General features: G+C 36.4%; 1 protein-coding gene across 1 annotated transcript; it reads left to right on the top strand.

Moving 5' to 3' along the window:
- Nucleotides 1-241: 241 nt before the first annotated feature.
- On the top strand, nucleotides 242-889 carry LOC122591465. The gene has a single exon (XM_043763733.1). The coding sequence runs from the start codon at nucleotides 242-244 to the stop codon at nucleotides 887-889; it is 648 nt and encodes a 215-aa protein (XP_043619668.1).
- Nucleotides 890-24,130: the final 23,241 nt, after the last annotated feature.

Genomic DNA, 24,130 nt, shown 5'->3' with positions numbered 1-24,130 from the left:
TAATGAAGCTGTTGATGATGAGATTGAGATGGAGCCGAACCCAGCCGTGCAGACACCGGCCATTCTATCCAAGGCGGTCGAGAAGCCTACTGTTGAGAAACCACCGGTTAAACCGTATCAACTAAAGATACCATTTCCTCAACGATTGAGGAAGGCAACGATCAAGGAGAATTTCAAAATTTTTTTTGATTTGATTTAAAATGTTAACATTACTATTCCTTTAGTTAATCTTCTTGCAGGTATGCCTAATTATGCAAAGTTTCTCAAGGAACACATCTCGGATAAGAAGAAGTTGGAAGAGGCGAAGACGGCAGTCATGAGTGCCGAGTGTTCCGCCATCATCAAGAACGAGATTCCCCTTAAGTTGGAAGATCCAGGGAGTGTTCTTATTTCTTGTTCTTTTGGTGCTATGTTGTCTAAGGCATTGGCCGATCTTGGGGCCACCATTAACTTAGTGCCTTATTCTGTTTACAAAAAGTTGTCGTTAGGTGCATTGACCCCTACCCGCATGAGTATTAGGCTCGCGGATAGATCATTCCAATATCCCATGGGGATAGCAGAAAATTTGCAGATCAAGGTGGGTCATATGATTTTTCCGGTTGATTTTGTTATTCTCGAGATGGAGGCGGATGTTAATGTCCCTCTAATTCTTGGCCGACCATTCCTCATGACCGCGGATGCTATCATCCGGGTTAAAGCTAAGGAGATTTCCTTAGGCGTCGGTGATGACCGGGTTATTTTTAATGTTGATAGAGCTCTTAAGCACCCTTACTCATGTTATGAGTCTTGTTTCAGGATTGATGTTGTTGAAGAGGAAGATGCTTTGGAAAAGGAGCTTATGGATTTCTTGGATACGGAAGAAGGTGAAGCACTGCTAGCTTGTAGTTAAGAACAAGAATTGGTTGGTGAGATGGTGCAAGAGATCATGGCGTTGAGTGTTAATGAAACGCCACTGGAAGATGAAAATTTTGAAGAAATCACCATTAGCGGTAACACACGGGTGCTAACCTCGGTAGAGAACCCTCCTACTGATTTGGAACTCAAACCGCTTCCGGACCATCTCGAATATGCATATCTTGAAGGTACACCTTTCTTACATGTTGTCATCTCGTCTTCTTTGATGGAGGATGAAAAAGCTAGACTTATTACCATCTTGAAGGCTCATAAAAAGGCCTTTGCATGGAAAATTTTCGATATTCCGGGTATAAGTCCAGAATTTTGCAAGCACACCATAAATTTTGTTGATAATGCTAAACCGGTTGTGCAAAGACAACGGAGATTAAATCCAAACATGAAAGATGTTGTAAAAAAGGAGATTATAAAGTTACTTGATGCGGGAATCATATTCCCCATTTCGGATAGTTCATGGGTAAGTCCGGTACATTGTATACCTAAAAAGGGTGGGATGACTGTTGTCTTGAATGATAAAAATGAATTAATTCCCACTAGAACTGTTATGGGGTGGAGGGTATGTATTGATTATATGAAACTGAATGATGCAACCCGCAAGGAACATTTCCCATTGCCCTTTATTGATCAAATGCTCGAACGACTAGCCGGTAACGAGTATTTTTGCTTTTTGGATGGGTTTTCCGGGTACTTTCAAATACCCATAGACCCTAAAGACCAAGAGAAGACCACCTTTACTTGTCCCTTTGGCACTTATGCCTATAGGAGGATGCCGTTTGGTCTTTGTAATGCCCAAGGAACTTTTCAAAGGTGTATGATTGCCATTTTTCAAGATATGATTGAAATTTCCATGGAGGTTTTCATGGATGACTTTTCTGTATTCGGTAATTCTTTTGAAAGTTGTCTTGTGAGTCTTGATAAAATGCTTGAGAGATGTGAGAGGGCACACTTGGTCTTGAATTGGGAAAAATGTCACTTTATGGTTAAGGAGGGTATTGTGTTGGGACACAATGTTTCTAAGGCGGGATTAGAGGTTGATAAAGCAAAAAGTGATGTGATAGCTAAGTTACCTCCACCCACAAATATTAAATCTATTAGAAGCTTTTTGGGTCATGCCGGTTTTTATCAAAGGTTCATAAAAGATTTTTCCAAAATCACCCGGCCAATGACAAAATTGTTGGAAAAGGATGTCCCATTTGTGTTTGATAAAGAGTGTCTTGATGCATTCAACTTGCTTAAAGAAAATTTGACCAATGCACCTATTATGACTCCACCTAATTGGTCATTACCATTTGAGTTGATGTGTGATGCTAGCGATTTCTCCTTAGGGGCCGTTTTAGGCCAACGGGAGGATAAACATTTCCACCCCATTTCTTATGCTAGCAAGACTTTGAATCCGGCCCAACAAAATTATACCGTGACTGAAAAAGAGTTGTTGGCCGTAGTGTATGCTTTTGATAAATTTCGTTCGTACTTGGTCCTTAACAAGACTATTGTTTACACGGATCATTTTGCCTTAAGGTACTTGTTCTTGAAACAAGATGCCAAGCCCCGTTTTATCCGTTGGGTCTTGCTTTTGCAAGAATTTGACATTGAAATAAAGGACAAAAAAAAGGCTGAAAATGTGGTAGTTGACCATTTGAGTAGGCTCGAAAACCCTCACCGTGAAGAGTTGCAAGAGCATGAGATTAATGATAATTTTCCAGAAGAGTTTTTTATGCAGATTGGATTTGAGGAAGCACATTGGTTTGCCGATATTGCTAACTATCTTAGTGCAGGTGTGATTCCCAAAGAGATGTCATCTCAAGAGAAGAAGAAATTCTTTTCCGAGATTAAACATTATTTTTGGGACAATCCATTTTTGTTTAGAATTTGTGCAGATGGCATGATAAGGAGGTGTGTATCGTCGGGAGGCGAAACCCGACAAATTCTTGATGATTGTCACCATAGGCCAACCGGTGGTCAATATGGACCGTCTGTCACCGGTAAGAAAGTGTATGATGCTGGATTTTATTGGCCAACGATCTTCAAAGAGGCACAAACTTTGGTAGAGGTTTGTGATGTGTGTCAAAGACAAGGTAACATTTCCAAACGTTATGAAATGCCTCAAAACTTTATTCAGGTTTGTGAAATTTTTGATGTTTGGGGCATACACTTTATGGGACCTTTTCTTCCATCGAATAGAAATTTGTATATCCTTGTTGCTATTGATTATGTTTCTAAATGGGCCAAGGCTAAAGCCTTGCCAACGAATGATGCACGTGTTATCATTTACTTTTTGAAACAGCTTTTCTGTAGGTTTGGAGTGCCCAAGGCCTTAATAAGTTACCGCGGAAGCCATTTCGCTAATCACCAACTCGCTAAGGTGCTAAAGAGATACGGTGTCACTCACTGTTTTTCAACCTCATATCACCCGCAAACGAGTGGCCAAGTTGAAAATACCAATCGGGCATTGAAAAGAATTCTTGGGAAAACCGTAGGAGACAAACCAAAGTCTTGGTCCACCAAGCTTGACGATGCTCTATGGGCATTTAGGACCGCTTACAAGACACCAATCAGGACTACCCCATTCCGGTTGCTTTATGGCAAGACTTGTCATCTAGCTATAGAAATTGAGCATAAAGCCTATCGGGCGCTCAAGAATTGCAATATGGACCTAGTTGAGGCCGGTGAGTTAAGATCATTGCAATTGAATGAATTAGATGAACTTAGGTTGCATGCTTGTGATAACTCTAGACTTTACATGGAATGAACCAAAGTGTGGCATGACCGTAGGCTTAGAAAGAAGGATTTTAAAATTGTTGATAAAGTTTTGTTGTTCCTATCAAAGTATAAGTTCAAGCAACCAAAGTTAACATCTAGATGGACCGGCCCTTTGGTGATCAAACATGTTTATCCGTCTGGTTATGTTGAGTTTTTTAAATTGGGTGAGACTACTTTTATTGTTAATGGTCAAAGGTTGAAGATTTATAATGAAGAAGAGGAAGATGTGGGAGTCGTCTTTGACGAGCTTCCATTCTTCGGAGTGGAACAATGAATGAGGGGTGATCGAGTCTAGCTAAAGACTCGTGAATAAACTTAGCGCTTGTAGGAGGCAATCCGATGTACATTATTGTTCTTTTCATTTTTGGCATTTATAGGTTCATGTATCTTCGTAACAAGGTATGTTTCTTTTGTTTTTAATTGTTGACTAGTTTAATGTCATTTCATTATTTTTCTTATACTTCAAAAAATCCAAAAAAAATTGAAAAAGTTAAAAAAACCCAAAAAAATAAAAATAAATTGAAAAACGAGAAAATACAAAAAGATTTTGAAGTTTTTAGTTTAGTTGATGTTATGTTGTAGTTCATTTTTGAGAAAAAAAAGAAAATTTTCGAATTTTGGGTGATCAAGAGCTCATGGCCGTTATCCGTTATCATGGCCGTTAGGAGGGTTGTGTGAGATTAACACTTGTCAGATATTCACGGCCGTTATAGGTTGTCATACCCGTGATTCGTCAGAAATTCGTTACTCACTGGAATGCCCGTTAGGGTCTGTGATGGCCGTTAGAAGGATTGATGGGCTCACGGCCGTTATGTCCTGTAACTCCTGTTACTCGGGTCAAAGTAAGTCAAACACCGGTCAACCTTAAGTCAAGGGTGAATAATTAAATGGGTTTGTTGTATGGGTTCCTTAGTTGCCGACCAAATTATTGGATATAGATACCAATTGATACCATAAAACCAACATAACTAGTAATAATAAAAAAAATTGGGATTCGTTATTTTTTGATTTATTACCAGCCGTCCGTCAGATCCCTACTTTTCTTAATTTCGTTTTCTCCTCTACGACTTATTTTTCATTCTTTCTTTGTATACTGCGATCCATCAATAAGGTATGATCCTCCTTTTTCTCTTCTCTTTCTTTAGTCCATTGTCATGTATCTCTATTTTTATTATTTGTATATAGTTAATTGTCAGGTTTATTTTTATTTATTATCTATTATTTTGTTTTTCTTTTGTAGTTTTATTTTAACCATGGCTCAATTCTTGTTTATTTATAAATATTTAGTTGTGGTTAGATATATTTGTTGCAAGTACATGTATCGTAGTTTTTGTGTAATAATGTTTTAACCCCATTGTGTAACATGAGTGTGAGGGGTTGAAATTTTGAAGTATAGACAATGATGGGTCATGAGTTGCTATCTGTTACTAAGTCATGTCTTGACATGTTATTGGCTTAAATTTGATTATGTGAAATTAGGATTCATCTTTTCTTAGGATGATTTTAGTTTTATATTTTCTGCCAGGAATGTGTTAAAGTATATGATTTTATGCTAGTCCATGAGGATGTCATGTAAAGATTGTGAATTATTAGTCTTTGCATATGCTGTGATTTTATGCTAGTAATGTGTTGGTTGTCTATTTTGTAGATGGCAGACAAGGAGCAATTAACAAGGCGTCAACATGCATTGCTTGCAACCAAAAGAAGTCGTGAAACAGATTCTAATGTGGCTCCTTCTTCATCAAAGCAACCTACTGTTTCACGACCAGTTGTTCGATCGCCTAATGATGTCGGTACACAATACAAGACAAAAGCCACTTTGGAATCTTTAAGGAATAAGAAGATTATCGGGCATCGAACACTTGATTTTGCTACTCTCGAGCAATTGGGGTATAAAGAGCAAGTAGAAAAACTGTTGACCAATGACTGGAAGAATCTATTTGCCATCAGGACAGCTGTGTACAAGCATTTATGTGTAGAACTTTTTAGTACCTTTCGCTTGAACACGACAGAGAATAAGGTAACGAGCACAGTGATGACATTTGAATTAGGTGGTCAAGTTCATACTATGTCTTATGCTGAATTTAGGGTGCATATGGGATTATATATAGCAGAGGAAGTAAAGTCGACCGCTTTCAAGAATGGATTGGCAACTTGGCCGTCAACCATGAATGTTGCTACCTTCTGGAAGAAACATAATTTGGGCCGGGAGGATTATCATAACAACATCAAGGAGTCTTCCATGACAAACCCATTGCATCGAATTCTTTTGCGTGGTATAGCCGAATCGTTTTCAAACCGTGGTAGTTGTCCAAATAATGCCACCTCTCAAGATTTGTTTTATCTTTATTGCATGCTTGAGAAGGTTCCATGTAATTTAGCCAAGTGTTTAGCATTGTATTTATATGACAGGGGCATGGTAAAGAGAAAGGTGCTATCGCGGGTGGATCATTTGTTTGTTGTCTAGCTATTAGGACGGGTCTTGTAGTTGTTGATGACATGGGAAGGATTGGTGGTTATACGGCTAGTGCTGCCGTCCAATTAATTGATATAGCAGCTTTGTGTAGAATGAATATGCTTGTTAAGGACGGTAGTAGCAGTGGTTTAGATGAAGATGTGGATGGTTGAGACGAAGAAGAGTCTAGGGATGGTAGAAATCAGCATGCGGGTGTCGCTCAAGATTGTCCTCCTTATGATTTAGCAGATTTGGGTCGTCAGGTGGGAGAAATTGTGACATCCCAAATACAAATTCTACAGAAGCAGACGACTATACTACAACAGTTGAGGTATATATCTAGTCATTTGGGTATTACTTCTTTTCCAGGTGATGCTAGCAGTTCAGGAGTTGGAGGTCCGAGCAGTGGACATGCCACTATTGATGGTACTGAGCCAACTATTGGAGATCCCATGCAGCAGTGAGTGTCGGAGGATGGAGTTGTTGTTACCGTCTGCACGTTTATGATGGCTTTTATTTTTATTTGTTTGAACTATTTTCATTTCAGTACTTTATTTTTCTTTATTTGGTTTGTATCCACCCTACGTGGTGATGAGACTTAGTATATTTCTTTCTTTTCATTTATATTTCAAATAAGTAGGGATAGTGATTTGCATGCTTCTTTATATAATATGTTGCTCATTAATCGTGTGTTCATGTTGAATAGCAAGTTTGTCATATGCATATGCTGGGAGTAAGTTCAGCGCCCATATTCTTGTTGGCATGATTCAAGCATGGAACACCACTTATAAGTTTTTCTTGTTCTTGATTTTGTTTTTGTTTACTTTCCCTGATGTGCGTTTGTTTTACGGGTCTTTAAATTTATATGTTGTACAAGTAACTAAACTAAACAAAATCACACTTACGGGCAGCAAACCCGGTTGATGTAGTATAGGCTAGTGGTAAGCTACAGGATCGTTCGCAGGGACGCGTTGCATTGTTTAATCTATACCTAAGTGTAATCCTAAAGGTTTGGGGTTTGTCACGATTTCCTATTTTAACTAATTAATTGCAGAAAATTAACTCTAAGCCACACACTAGTAGTGAGAGGCTTAACCTGAAAATAGAATTGAAAAAGCGAATAACAGTAATTAAATTAAAATACTTGTTTGGACATCTCAGATCTCATGGTACGACCAAATACTAGTTCTACTGGCTTGTTAGACTGTTGGAAACTTCGTCAGGGCTCGGATTCTCGTTAGATTCACCTTACCTAAGTTACTAGTGTTGTCGCTAGACACACACTACTCTACAGACAAATTCTCGTTAGATTCATTGTCTAAGCATTAAACGACCTAAAGTTTGTGTTACTAGTTCATCTTTTAGATACCCGGCTTTTAAGCCATGACCAGATATAATTCCCTCCGGTGACCAAAGTGCTCGTTTCCAAGTCAAAGGATCGTATTTGACATTGTTAAGCATCATGTTCAATTCAATCCTAGCATGTTAGTCCTAGTGTATGATCATAGACAACCATCAGAATTAAACTGACATATTCAGATATAAAACCAATAATAACATGACCTACTAATAAACATGGATCTACGATGAACAGTAAAAATCACACTCCAACAGTAAACTAACAAACACAATAAAACAGTAAACGTCTGCATGATCACATCGATTCCAAACAAATATCCAGCCCTTAGCCTAGCATTATTAATGGAATAACAAAGTCTGAAAATATGAAAGACATAGTTCAAACAATAAAAGATAAATAGAAAAGCTAGATCTAGACCGAGGATGAAGATCGGAAGGCGTTAGAAGCTCCAAAACCTTCTTGGAATATGCAAAATCGACCTAGGGGTGTTGCTGGGCGGCTAGGGCTGCTGTTTCGGCTCCCTCTCTCTAGGGTTTTGAGGGTTAGTTCGACTTAAATAGGCAGCAGAGTCGGTCTCCTGAAGTGGGCTCACCAGCGGCGCCGGTGGGCTTACCAGCGGCGCTGGTGAGTGGGCCTGATGGACCAGCGGCGCTGGGATGCTTCAGGGAGCGGCGCTGGATTTCTTCAGCGGCGCTAGTAGATGACTGGCCAGCGGCGCTGGTTGTTCCTGTTGCACCTCCCGCGTCTTCGTTCAGCTCCGAATCGCTTCCTTGTGTCTTGTAATCACCTCCTGAGTTACTTGATGCCATTTACCCTCTTTCGCATCTTCCGTGAACCTATATAACCATGCAATTCATTAAGTACCAAAAGTTCCGGAATATTAACTCATTTAGACATAGAAATGAAGCCTTTGAATAGGGGTTTTTATCACAATTTGGACGCTCATCATATACCCCCACACTTAAGTCTTTGCTTGTCCCCAAGCAAATAGTCCCATAAGATAAAACAATTGATGAGTGGACATCTTAAGTGTAAAAAGTAATCTACTATATTGAATTCATTTGAAAGAATAGTCATGCAAAGTGTTTTGAGAAAGCTTTAGACAAAATCAGTAAGCTATAGCTAGAGGCGAGATAATTGGTCAATTAGAACTAAAAGCTAACTTTGTACTTGTGTTAATACCTCTAAAACAGTTCATACATCCACATATCTTACAGCTTAATCTTACTACTTTCTGCTGACTAGTTAAGCACTTAATTAAGATTTGTATAGCAATCACAACTACTAGCTACTAGCAAGGCATTTCACATTTCAAGGTTTGTGTACTTGTGAGTCACTACTTAGACATACTCCTACACTACAGTCATGCTCACTAGCTAGATACAAAAGCAATTACATGATATTATCATCTTTAATAGTTGAGACAACGGTGACAGGTCGGTGATTCCTCACTCGCAGAGCGACATAACTCAACTAAAAGTTCACATCAAGATAGCGGTGACAGGTCGGTGGTTCCCCACGCGCAAAGCGACATAACTTGATGTATATTAATTTTACTCGTTAATAGTTCTTTGAACTTTAATTAATCTACTGATTGCCTTTTCTTTAAGATACTACATTATTCATGCATAGACATTTATCAGAGATCCCAGATGACTCATAATCTTACTCCGCATGCAACTAGTTTACATTAAATAGTGTAAGAATTAAGGCGAACCATACGTATAAACTAGTTCCTACACAAGCACGTATATTAAGTCCAATTAACATACCTATACTAATGACTAGAAAGCTCTAATTGCTAGGCATATTAAAGTCCGGTTAAGTGTGCTATGACAAACATAATCGCATACAGTTTTAGTCTAAGCTCTAATTCAGTTGGAAGCATGAACAACCACAAATCTATAGTTAAACTAATAATCCTAACTAACCGTTCATCCTACCAAAGCTAATGTTGCTTAATTAACGTCATCTTTTGTCTACTGGCAAAGCTTATGCTCTCAAAAACAATTTTCAGATACATAAAAACTTGAAATTGCATAAAATAAGTAGTAGAAAACTTAAAATGAATCAACATTTAGACCAAGGGTTTTTCCTATTCCATCCCCCCACACTTAAGTTGTACAACGCCCTCGTTGTACTAGACAATGAATAATAAGGGTAATAGGAAAAACACGTAAAAATGAAAGATAAACAGGATTAACGAAACTTCCCGGGTCTAAAGTTGCATGAATTTGTTGAAGATGGCAATTGTGGAGATACTTGAATGATCTTGAATCTTCAAAAGCTTTGAGTTTCTCCGTTTAATGGCGATCCATTGATGCGTTTCCACCTCTACTTTTTGGTCTTTTCTGATTTTTTAATTTTTTTTTGATTTTTGGGTTTTTCTGATTGTTTTTTGGATTTTTGGCTATCTGGTGTGCGGGACGAGGCCCTGAGCGGCGCTGGAAGGTGGGTAGCGGCGCTGGCTGGGATGGCCAGTGGCGCTGGTGTGTGTGTAGCGGCGCTGGATGCACAGGTGTGCATCTAGCGGCGTTGGTGGTGGTAAGCGGCGCTGGTGGTGCCCAGGTTGCACTACCAGCAGCGCTGGTGCTCTCCAGCGGCGCTTGTAGCTCCTGTACGTGTTCCAGAGTCTGATTTCTTCAGCGATTTGATGCTCGAACTCCCCCACACTTAGCTTTTGGTTAAATGCATGGTTTAGTTCAGGCTATAAAGCAAAATACTTCTGCACAATTCAATCAAAATATCAAAATGGAAAAATACAAGCTAAAATAAAATAAAAATAAAAACTAAAAATGAAAACCAAATGACGATTTTAGCAGAGATAGTTATGAAAGGAGATGAGGTACCTTATTGCCTAAGATTGCGAAACCAATTTGAGCTGCAAGAAATGTTAGGAAAGTTCCGACAAAATAAGGAGAATTGGTAAGGATGACATGGAGGAGAATCAAATCGATCAAGGAGCATTGCATAATTCAAGAGACTGACCGGGAAACCCTAATAAAGAAGTTTGCAATTGGACTAAGAAAGAAGAGTGCAAATATGATCAAAGGTATATTAGGGAAAGAACTTTCAGAAGTTGGAAATTTTATAGCTTACGGGTTTCTTGAAAATGAAGTTTATAGAAAGTAGAGGAAAAGATGGAAAAAGATATTATAAGCAGCAAAATTCGGAAGGAGCAATATTTACGGGAACTAAAAGAGTTCCATATCGATCAGAGACGCAAAGAAGAAGCTGCTCAAAGGAAGGAAGAAGCCGAATTGTGCAAGAATCAGAGAACTGCACCTGCTGCGGAGCAACCAGCGCCGCTGGTGAATACCAGAGCCACTGGTACCATGCCTGGAGGAAACCAGCGTCGCTGGACCACCCCCAGCGCCGCTGGTACCCCCTGCAGCCCAGTTTTTCACGAATCTGAACCCATTTCCGTCCAATCCAGCCATAAAAGTCAAACACCGATCGACGTGGAGATGGTTGAAGCTACTGGAGTACAAAGGAACTCAGAAGAAGTGGAGGAGAAGCAAGGAACGAACGTCAAGGAAGCCGTAAGCAACTTTGAGCGTTACTCCACGGGTGTTGGCACTAGGCCTAACCCACATTCCTCACCTTAGTTCCTAGGTCGAGTCCGGCTGAAGACTCGTTAAACTTAGCGCTTCTTGGGAGGCAACCCAAGCCGTATTTTCATTTTTGCAGATGCGTGAAACAAAAAACCTGAAGCTCTACTAGTGTGCTCCAGCGGCGTTGGTGTGGTCCCAGCGGCGCTGGTTTCCCTCCAACGGTGCTGGTTTGCCTTGTGTAGAATCTGGTTTTTTGTTTTGCCATTTTCGTGTCTTTCTTCATGCTCCACTCGGGTCCTTCAGGTCCTTCCCAATCCAATGCACCTAATTAAGCTGAAACAAACTAGACAATTTCTAAAGAAAAGAAAAACAAAGATGAAAACAAAACAAGAAAACACGAAAACGATTAGTAACTTCTAAAACAAATCAAATCTAAATTAACTAAAATGCAAACTAACTAACTTAAATACTTAAATGATGCAAAGAAAATATTTTTGGGTTTTGGTTTTTAAGAAAATGAAATTACTAGCTAAACCTAATTTGAACTAAAATGAACAAAATTAATTAACTAGTACTAAAATGCGAAACTGAAATTAACTATCTTGTGCCGAAACACAATATAGGGTCGAATTACACTAACTAAACTAAATAAAACAATGCGTCGTGTCCCCGGCAGCGGCGCCAAAAGACTGTGATGTGCGTTTGTTTTACGGGTCTTTAAATTTATATGCTGTACAAGTAACTAAACTAAACAAAACCACACTTATGGGCAGCGAACCCGGTTGATGTAGTATAGGCTAGTGGTAAGCTACAGGATCGTTCGCAGGGACGCGTTGCACTGTTTAATCTATACCTAAGTGTAATCCTAAAGGTTGGGGGTTTGTCATCTCAGATCTCATAGTACGACCAAATACTAGTTCTACTGGCTTGTTAGACTGCTGGAAACTTCGTCAGGGCTCGGATTCTCGTTAGATTCACCTTACCTAAGTTACTAGTGCTGTCGCTAGACTCACACTACTCTATAGACAAATTCTCGTTAGATTCATTGTCTAAGCATTAAATGACCTAAAGTTTGTGTTACTAGTTCATCTTTTAGTTACCCGGCTCTTAAGCCATGACCAGATATAATTCCCTCCGGTGACCACAGTGCTCGTTTCCAAGTCAAAGGATCGCATCTGACATTGTTAAGCATCATGTTCAGATCAATCTAGTTATTATGGTTATGGGTCACTCGGTTACATGTGAATCACCTTTTACTTCTGGTTAAAGACCAACTGGTCGTTTTCTGTCCTAGCATGTTAGTCCTAGTGTATGATCATAGACAACCATCAGAATTAAACTAACATATTCAGATATAAAACCAATAATAACATGACCTACTAATAGACATGGATCTACGATGAACAGTAAAAATCACACTCCAACAGTAAACTAACAAACACAATAAAAAAGTAAACGTCTACATGATCACATCGATTCCAAACAAGTATCCAGCCCTTAGCCTAGCATTATTAATAGAATAACAAAGTCTGAAAATATGAAAGACATAGTTTAAACAATAAAAGATAAATTGAAAAGCTAGATCTAGACCGAGGATGAAGATCGGAAGGCGTTAGAAGCTCCAAAACCTTCTTGGAATCTGCAAAATCGACCTAGGGGTGTTGCTGGGCGGCTAGGGCTGCTGTTTCGGCTCTCTCTCTAGGCTTTTGAGGGTTAGTTCGACTTAAATAGGCAGCAGAGTCGGTCTCCTGAACTAGGCGCACCAGCAGCACTGGTGGGCTTACTAGTGGCGTTGGGATGCTTGAGGGAGCAACGCTGGATTTCTCCAGCGGGGCTAGTAGATGACTGGCCAGCGGCGCAGGCTGTTGGCAGCGGCGCTGGTGGCTCCTGCTGCACCTCCCGCGTCTTCGTTCAACTCCGAATCGCTTCCTTGTGTCTTGTAATCATGATAGGCTTCCCTCCTGAGTTACTTGATGTCATTTACCCTCTCTCGCATCTTCCGTGAACCTATATAAACATGCAATTCATTAAGTACAAAAAGTTCCGGAATATTAACTCATTTAGACATTGAAATGAAGCCTTTCGATAGGGGTTTTTATCACAATTTGGACGCTCATCATTCCCCTATTTCTCATAGTTTGCCTTAGTTTATTAGACATTTAGGGCATTGTCCAACTCAAGTGTGGGGGGGTGGTAAATAGGAAAAAGTCGGGTATTTTTAGAGGAATTTTGAACTCTTGCATGCTTGTCCTTGTAGTTAATTGCTTTTGTCATTTAATTATAGAACTTAATAAGCAATTCAACTACACCCTTGGTACAAATTTTAATATGTGGAATGTGTTTTGACTGATTAACGTGGCAATCCCTTCTGGATTAATAACATTACTAGCACGCTTATAGCACCGAAACACCCCAATTGTGAGATTATTGATTCATTGCGGTTTTGGAATTATTAGCCTTGTAAATTTGTCCCTCTCTTAAGCTTTTGGATTTATCCGGAAGTAAGGGTCTCTTTTAGAGCTCTGAACTATGATGTGCAAGTTTGAGGTTGATTTTTCATTTCTGGATTATTTCATTTGATATGAGTGTGCCAGTGATTGCGTTGATTCTATAACTTGTCCTGGTTGATCGTTCTGTGGTTTTCTAGATGATGAAGAGGCAAATTAGGATTAAAACCCCTGTTCTTTGTATGTTCACCTTTTGTTTCGTAAAAATGTGTTATATGTGCATGTTTTGTTAATGTGCTTAGTAACTAACTACATTAGTTAGTGAATCACCCGTTTTAACCCTTAAGTTGCACTCACTTTTAGTGCAAGAAACAATAGAAAAAGTGTTGTCATTAACCTATTCTTTGTTATTAAATACACCTAAATATACACCTTTCTTAGCCATACCGACAATCAAAGTCCTGATAGGTCATTGGTTGCCTATGCTAGTGGATGGTTTGGGTTTGGTTTTGTTATGTCGGGTTGGGATATTCTCATTTAATGGGGGTAGTTTGATTTCATCATGATATTGGATCGAGTTTGGATTATTTATCTTAGCATTTTTATTAAATGATTTGTCACCGTTTTAACATTTTTAAGAGAATACCAATTATTTAGAGTAAAAGTAGCTCACAAAAAAATTGAATAAAAAGAATCAAAGAATTGATAACTGAAAAAAAGAAAAAGAAAAAGAAAAAAAATGAGCATGGGCTGTCAGGTGGTATTTCTCCTTTTTTGTCAAATCGTTTTATGTTAGTTGGTTCATCAATAACACCAACATAAGCTTCAATGTTTCTATAAATTATAAGAGTTGAGTTGGTACATTATCATAACCAACGGGAAAAGGATCTTGCAATACTATATCCTTTGAGTTATTCTTCTTTAGTTGGCACGTTCGTTTAGGCCAACATGGGTAGTTAGGTGGAAGAAGTTGTTTAATTGTCATACACCACAATGGTGTCGGTTTTTGGATTGTTCTATTGGGGGTATTGACGGGAGAACTTCTTGGGATTTGGGCCGTTGGCAACTAATGACATGGGTTTGTTTATGGATTAGACTATATGTGAAAACTTTGTTAAATGTTCTGTTAGTTCTTTGTTAACACTATTTGTTTACCCAAGTTTCCATACCCTGTTAAGCCTCAGAGTTCATTACAACCAAGTCCTCTTCTGATAGACGTTATAGGGTGCTTGCGCCTTGGCGATGAAGGAACAAACCTAGTACAAGCCTATGGTTAAAAGATTATGCATCACAACTTAGCATTGAGTGATTATTCAAATATTCAGCCCCAAGAATAAGTTAGTTAGAGTAGGATAGGCGAGATATCACTTATTCGTTTCTTTTGTACTTAGTCATGTTATTAAGGCTTGTGTATCAGTCAAATATTGTCAAACATTCCGGTTTTCATTTAAGATTAAAACTGTTTAACAATCTCTTTTGTTTTAATCATGGCTGTCATGCTATAGCCACTGGAACGGCCGTTAGATAAGCTAACGGGCATCAGCATCTGAAGGACTAATGTTGCAAAGTTTGAAAGCTGAAGCAACTAACGGGCGTTAGAGACTTAACGGGCCCGTGTAACGGCCATTAACATATGAATCATATATATACTTGATTTTTATAATTTTGGACGGATCTTTTGACTCTTTTTTCCACTCAGCCGATTTTAGGGTTTCTAAAGGTGATTTTTCATCAACATAAACATCTTTAAAGATCATAATCTCGTTTGGATTCGTCCCATCATTCCATTTACGATTCTAGCACTTTGTTGGATTAATTTCCGTTATTTGCTTCCATTCCTTTGTATTCGATAACGATGAATTCTCTTAATTTGATTTGTTATTCGTATTTTAATATGAGTTGCTAATCGTCTTTTCATCTATCTTGATGGAGTAAGACAATATGTAAGGATTGCACACTTTTTAATAATTCAAAGTTGATTATATTTAACGTTACATCGAGATCTTAGTATATTCATTCCTTATAATTTATCTTGAATTGGTTGGTGATTCATATGTGTCTTTAATGGTAATTATTGTTCACATATATTTTATCTCAATTGTTTGGGTACAAACGTGTTGGATCTATGACGGGTACGATAGATAACCATTCAATCATAATAGGAGTAAATGTGTTAACGGTTGGGTACAGTCAGTAGGTGTAACTGTTATCTTAATAATCAAAACCATTGTTGAATTAGCAAAGTTATAAAAGATGTCTTGGGGTAATGGAACTAGTTTATACAAGAGAGTTGAATAAAGTCCTTGTGAACGATCTCGGATTTACCGGTTTACTATACTGCATACGAACGGGTACACTGCCCGTAAGTGTGTTGTAGTCAGTTTTCCAAGTAATTCATGTTTATAAATTTTATTACTCGATTTCACACATCAATACCTTGAAATGCCTTTGGTCTCTAATCGTCTTATACACACAGATTGTTGAGAACTTGTTGAAAGAGTTTGAAAAAGATCAGTGTACTTGGAAGAACAAGTTTCTTCCTTTACGAGTAGGGTATAGCTTGTTTAGTCTATTCTATCTTCAATTCATGTTTATTGGGCTATTGTATTTTATTCTGTCAACTAGGGTGATTCAAGAGATAGAACAAAACGTGAGGGTTTTTCTTTGGTAGCAATTAGGATCCTTGCAAAAACGAAAATCTAAGGTTTTGAGGGGATTAAAAGGCTTGAATTGTTTAATGTAGCACATACTAATGTCTGTACACATTTGGAACATTCTTACTTTAAAGGAGTCCCTTTCGGTTCGTTAAGTTAAAGAGAAAACACTTTTTGGGCGATTCCCTACCAAGGTAATATGTCTTGGAGTTGGAGGAACTTGCTCCAAGTGTGTTCTTCTCTGAGACAATTTTTTTAGTTTAAGTTTGGAAACGGGGTTATGGCTAATGCTTGGTATGATAATGGCCTAATGGGTGTGAAGTTTTTCCTCTTTGTTATTAGCTTTCTTCCGGAATGATCTCACATGCCGGTTATCTATTATCATCAAAAGTCTCTAATCTTATTTCTAATGGCTGATGATCAATCTAATGAAGTGTTGTGGGGGAATTCTCATGGCGTCGTGGGTGATTTCTCTGTTGTTAATGTTTAGGAAACAATTCGACCAATTAAAGGTTGTATTGTGCAATAGTATTATGTGGTTAGGCATGCTCGTTGTATTTCTAAGCATGCATTCTATCTATGGCTTGTTATGAAACGAAAATTAAAGGCTCAAGATATTATGATTAGGCCATGGGATGTGACTCATTTGCCATCATCTAGATCGTTGTCGTCTTCTTTATGTGGGAGGCAACCTAAGTCTCATGCCCATTTATTTCTTGATTGTTGTTATTCCTCCCAGGTTTGGACCGAGATATGCTCTCTAGCTTGGTTATATATCAGGGTTTCTGATTGGGATTTAATCGTTGATGATTTAATTCCGTTGGCTAACTTGAAGAATGTTGATAGTATTGTAACTAGATTAGTTATTGCCACTTCAGCTACTTTATTTGGCAAGAGAAGAATAGGCGTTTGTTTACAGGACATAGGCGCTTCATTTAGCAGCTCACGGGTGCTATAGTTCGCTTAAAGCTTCTTACTTGACAAGAATTTATGATAATAACCAGAAAAAAATATAGACGATATTACTGAAATTGAAATAGAATATGGGGATAACGTTTATGCTTTCAGTTGCATGTATGTAGGTGCTTTTAAAGCAAAATTTTAAAATAGCCAATTCGAGATGGAAACTCTCCAAATAAAAATGTATACCCAATCTTCAAAAAATAAAACATAGAATGTCTAGAAGAAAATACAGGAACAATATATAATAATCCGAGTAGTATTACTCTTCCTACTTTTTAATAACACTTTCCCATACAAACTTCTATCAATTCTACAAAAATGGTTCACATGGGTCAAATAATGGGGATGGGATTCCCTCGGTTACTTTAACGTGTAAGACCCGAACTTATTTAACCATAAGTCGTAAAAACTTTTTTTTTATTATTATACAGGACCTCCACTGCGGCGCAGTGGGGCAAAACACTCCCACTACGGCGTAGTGGAAACTCACGGCTGCAGATGACAAAAACCCCACTGCGGCACAGTGGGTCTGAGGACTCCCCACTGCGGCGCAGTGGGGCACGTGCACAGGAACTTACCACTTCAACATCACATTTCCTGCACTTGTCTAAAAACTCAATTTTTTTATTCAAAACACCATTTCAACTTCACAACTACATATGAGTTGAAATTTGCTATATACATATATCATTGTACCAAAACATTGTACAACCCATTTGTAGGGTTACCCGAACTATGATGAAATGGGTCATATGCCCGACCCATCAAACCACAAAATATATACATAGCCACTTACAAAACAAACAACTAGAACTTGACATAATTTCAAGTTTTTACATCAAAATGGATTAGTTCAACCAAAACAAAAGTTTGTATCAAGAGCCAAGTGGTCAAGAAGGTATTGTCTAGCAAATTACCCAAAATGTCAATTCTTCCAAACCTCAAGACTCGAACTCTAACTTTACGTCATCGGCTCCTTGCTCTTGCTACTACTACCTATTCCTATAAAACATCAATCAACTAAAAAGGTAAGCTTTAAAGCTTAGTGAATACATATGAATATGACCAATATCATCTATAAAATACTAAATGCATATAATAAATTAAGCCATTCGATTACAAATCAAACATCAACAACAAACAAAGCATGATCATGTCTTTTCTACTTGGCCAAGGACATATGCTAGTAGGTATCTTATCATCTACTAGTCTTACATTAAATCATCATATGCTAGTAGGTACATCATCTACTAGTCTTACAAACAAAATGTGCTAGTAGGTACACTATCATCTACTAGTCTTACACCAAACCAATGTATGCTAGTAGGTATTTCTTCATCTACTAGTCTTACACAAATTCACACACAACTGGTGTCATAATGATCATTCATCTATAAACTCCATATCACAACTATGAACACATACATATGTACTCACCTTGATTTTGGCTAATAGGCTCTACTTGATTATTATGCTCATTGCTATATTCTCCACCACTTACACAACATTTATCATATATACTATGAGTTTATAAACCCATTCCTTCTACAACTATTAACTAAGTTCATCATGAACTAAACCACTATAGTGTTTGGCTATACCAACTTTTCATTATAATTCTCATAATATGACTTCTTAATTCATATACTAACCAAACACCAATTTTATGAAGTTCCAACTATAGGGTTCCTCATCAATAACTTATTTTCTCCATCATATTACCAATTTCTATATAAAAATTCATTAGGGTTTTTATTTAAACCCTAAACCCATAAAACCCCCAAACTATAAAATTAAGAACCCTAATTTAAATAAATGAAATTGGAACTTGAGAAAAGAAATTAATACCTCAAGGACTTCCTAATTCAAACTTCAATTCAATAATTCTTCTCTTTCTCCTTTTTCTTTGATAATTTCGGCCACCACCACCCCAAAAACATAAACCCTAACCTTGAAGATTATTGATGGTTTCTTGAACTATTATTATTTCTTTAATTTAATTTTTTGATAAATTTTTGGATTGATGACAAGGTTAATCTTTGAGTCTTGCTTGAGAATGATCTTGAAGAAATTAGGAAGTGATTAGAATAAGAAAGGAAATTAAGAATTATCAAGAGGGTTGTCTGACTTTTCTCCCCCTTTGGCCATGTTTTATTTCAAATAAGAGGGTATTATACTCGTTAGCCACTAAAGTTCCAACTAAATTAATCATTTTTCTCAAAATAAAATACTAGGGAATTAAGTAAGTGTTAGAACTATAAAAAGGGTAAATTTTCTATTACCTTAAAAATATTGGGGTGTTACATAACATGAATACGGTAATCTTGACCCTTAATGAAAATCAAGGGTTAAAATTTCCCTAACTTGACTCAAGTTCGGAAAATAACTTCAGAAAATCCACTACCCAAATATTATGTCTAATGTAAGCATGACCTTAATTAGGACACGGGGTCGTATCAAGTTTTCATTATGGGAAGTGATTAATCTTCCTACTTTATCCTTTTAAAAATCTTCTACATAAGGTAATCATAGGATAACATTACGAGAGAGAATTATTGGATTACATCTAGCATGAAATGAAGACATCAAGAGGATTATTAAGTAGATGAGTTAGGATGATTAATCATCGTTACGTAAAAGGGTAATGGAGGGAATTCAACCCTTGTCACGATACCACAATTGGATACATATCGACTCACCCCGTATGAGTCATATGATGTCGGCACAATACCTTTATCCTAATCCCCACATGATCTGGACACCCCAAATGATCGAACCCGCGTATTTAAACTTCACATGTGGGTCAAGGCTTCATTGGTAACGGGTACCTCAAAGGAATTATTTTTCACAAAGTGTTTTCCTTACCACTGGGCTAACTCCTTGTCAACTAGATTTTAGATCCGTGTCAAATGCACGGGTTTTACAACATTATTAATATAAGAATTAATACATGGAACAAAAAAAATACTTATATGTTAATTGTCACAAATCGTCCATGTGATTTGCTTGATTCGCATTTTCATCCCTATGTTTTTTTTTTCATTAGGTCTCCCTGTATTTTTCAGTTTCATTGCCAGTCGTCCTTGGCACTAACAGCCGTTAGTTTTTATCCATTAAACCTCTCATATGCAATGCACATGAGGGCATTTTCGTTCAGTTTGTAACCAAAAGGGACTATTTGTGACAAAAAATCTTTGAGGTTTACATACTTCATCATCTTGCCCCACAATTTCGGCCACCATCCCTGATCGGCCGGTCACCGCCTGCCACTGCCGGAAAAGTCGCCGAAAGCCGAGAACCACCACCCTACACCGAAAACCTCCATTTTCGACCTCCACCTCACGCAATCTGTCTCTAAAAACCTTAAAACGGGTTCCCTTTTCTTTTCAGGTTGAATCGCCGTGAATACCACTAACCACCACTTGCCAAGAGGGGGTTTCTTTTGGCTAGGGTTTGTGCGGAATTCGCATCTGAGCATTTTGGTACCAACGTCGAGTTCTAAGTCAAAGAATCGCGGGAGAAATCTCGAAAATGAGTTTTCTGGTGACGTCTTTCTGACAGCAACGATCAAAGAGGGGGTGGCCGGAAATCAAAGACGGGTGAAAGAATGGAGAGAGAGAGAGATAGAAAGGAGAGGACGAAGTAGGGTGGTGGTTCTCGGCTTTTGACGACTTTTTTGGCGGTGGCAGGAAGTGACCGACCGATCAGGGATAATGGCTGAAATTATAGGGGAAGATGATGAAGTGTTTAAAGCTCAAAGATTTTTTTTATCACAAATAGTCCATGTGGTTACGAACTGAACGAAGTGCCCTCATGTGCACATGAGGGGTTTAACGGATTAAAACTAACGGTTGTTAGTACCAGGGACGACTGACAAATAAAATGAAAAGTACAGGGACACCTATTGGGAAAAAAAAACACAGGGATGAAAATGCGAATCGAGCAAACCACATGGCCGATTTGTCATAATTTCTCTATACTTAAAAAAGAATTGAGATATTTAAATGTAAATTCTTGATGATAAATCATATCAAGGTTCGTGAGTTATCAATAATTTTGTCCGTTGTAATTTTATTTGTACATTTCAATTTATATAAAAGAATTTCTATCCTAGATATAATTTGAATTTAATTACTAATAACAACAATGATTATCCTGATTATAGTCTATTTACAATTACTAATTACAACAATATTACAATTAAATTGATTACAGTTATAATATAAAATAAAATATTGATATAAATATATAACGTCCCTGACTTTTAGCTATATTTTGTTATTAGATGGACATTATGCAATAAAGTATTAAATATTTTTAAATTGGATTAAAAAGTATAAATTTGTAATCGAAAATCAAAAAGTGTAAATTAATTTAAACATGTATTGATTTAATTAATTTTGAAAAATTGAGAGTTATGATTAGTCCATTGAGGTTAGGTTAGTTGCCTTTTAGTATATACTAGATTTTAAACCCGTATCCAACACTGGACACAGGTTTATGACATTATCAATATTAGATCTTCATACTTAGACTCATAAAAGTTTATAATTTCAAAGTTAAAGAAATACGTAAAAGCTAACTGTTTTATTCAAATGTCAAGAATGTTAGCGTATATAAAGCAAAATAATGTGATAAATGGACATTTAAAACATATATCTTTTTTCATCTTTTGCAAAGGCGTTGATGCGTAACAAACAAAATTCAAAATTATCACTAACACTGTCAAAGGCGGGATAATTACCGACGGTGATGTCTTTTACAAAGTAGAGCTAACATGATGATTAGCTAGCATAAACATTAGCTTGGTGGATTTGAGTTCAAAGTTCGAGATAATTCGAAACCCTCATTCTTCAAATAGATTTGCAAAATTTAGAGCCAACGAAACCCGTGTCCAATATATGTGACTTAGACATTATCAATATAATATTTTTAGATAAGATATATCTTGAATATTTCAATTAGAATATGACAATATTATATGCGGTTTCTATAAAGTTTTTATTTTTACATCTTTTGTTTCTTATATATATCATGACAATTACTAGAAACTTCCAAAATACTAATTGAACAATTACTTTTAAAATCTTAATATATCTACATTAAATTTTATTTTTTTAAGTTAATTGATATTTTATTTATATAATATTAAGATATATCATGTAATATATGTTTTTTATTATTATATTAAATATATATTAGTTAGTATTTTTATTAGCTATTTTTTATAGTTTTATATTGAAGATATTGGTTAAAAAGTGTAAATTTGTGATGGATAAGAATTAAATTATTTTAAACATGTTTTGATTTAAATAATTTAGATACATCAAGAGCTGTGATTGGTTAATAGTTATTAAGTCGACGGTCTTTTTGTTAATATTAATTAAGATTAAAATTAAGGTAAGTTTGAGATTAAGATAAGATTAATATCATATATCATACATGTGTGTATATATATATATATATAGTTATAGTAGGATAATACCATAATAGGATGAGGATTAATTATAACGTAACACAAAGGCGTTATATTATTTTATTATAGATATTTGAATAAAGTTAATCATTCATCCTTATATTTATCTTTTGGTTATAATTGGTCGACCTTTATATGTGTAAATGTATTTATTTGTTTGTTAAAAGTCAATAAAAGTCAAAATTGAAAATTTGAATAATTAGAAGCTATGATTGGTCGATAAGTTATTAGAGCAACTGTGCTTTAGTATAATTAAAAATTAAGATTAAAATAAAATTAAGATTCTCTCATCCTAACCATATCACTCATTAATAAATCCTTTGTTTTTCTTTTTAATGTTTTGCTAAAACCACAATTTTTTTTAACGATAGAATTTGACAATATACCAAAAATACAAGTCTATAAACACAAATTATACACAGCTAGACTCAACCCGTAACTTAACTGCTAACCGCAAAATAATTATATAAAATTTTTATCTCAAATTCAGTTACCTGATACATAAGAAAAAAAATTCATCATCGAAGGTCAAATCATCATGAGGTTAGAGCATCAGGTATGGTTCCAGGACGCAGAACCATCCAGAACGCTATCTCAACGCCACATCAGTTTTCATCATTTCATCATTTATAGCAGTTATGGATGCAGAACGACGCAGAACGCAGGACACACAAGTTTTTTCGTTTTTATATTTACTTTTATAAATTATATAAATTTAAACTTTTCTTTATTTAATAATAAAATAAAAACACATTGATTATTAATAATAATAAAGTTAACTGTAAATTAATAACAAACTCTTAAAAAAATAACAATATATCAATATTCCGTATTTATTTTTTATTAAAATATGAATTGTTAACTTGTGAAAAATGAGCCATAAACTTCTTAATGCAAAAACAGAAGCTAAGATATAAGGCAGCTACACCACCAACCGACCGAAGCCTTAAAAAGAAGGAAAAAAAAGCGCAAAAAACAAGAGAAAGAAATAAGGCCGCTACACCACCAACCGATCCATAAAATGAAACCAATTCTTTGCATATTTTTCGACGTATAAAACAAACCATGAATGGTGTGATATTGATTGATTTTGACATACTTAAAATAAAGATTATGGTTGACCTAATCTTTACTACTATATAAAATAAATTATCTTTTTCTTTTTAAACAATTCAGACTTTAACATAATATTACTCATTTACTTTATTTACTAAGTTAAACAGCTTCACCTATTATATTTATAATATTATTAATTAAATAATTTACATATACATCCATCAACTCTTGAGTAACGATATTATCCCATTATAGATCAATTATTTTTACATTGACCATCAAACCACCGTTGCTGCCACCTACCATTACTACCAACATTGTCGCGTTATCACAAGGAGATAAGTCTAGCGTTGAAGAAATAAAAGTTACAATGGGTAGACATTAATAAGTTCTATTTTTTGTTAAAAAAAATAATGTTGACCTTAAGAACCCCCATCTAGATTAATTATATATATTTTAGATTATATATATAGGTATCAATTTATAATATTAC

The sequence above is a fragment of the Erigeron canadensis genome, chromosome 3, assembly GCF_010389155.1.
Source record: "Erigeron canadensis isolate Cc75 chromosome 3, C_canadensis_v1, whole genome shotgun sequence".
Lineage (NCBI taxonomy): Eukaryota > Viridiplantae > Streptophyta > Magnoliopsida > Asterales > Asteraceae > Erigeron > Erigeron canadensis.
The sequence above is the reverse complement of the archived record's forward strand: the minus strand, read 5'-3'. Positions and strand labels throughout refer to the sequence as shown.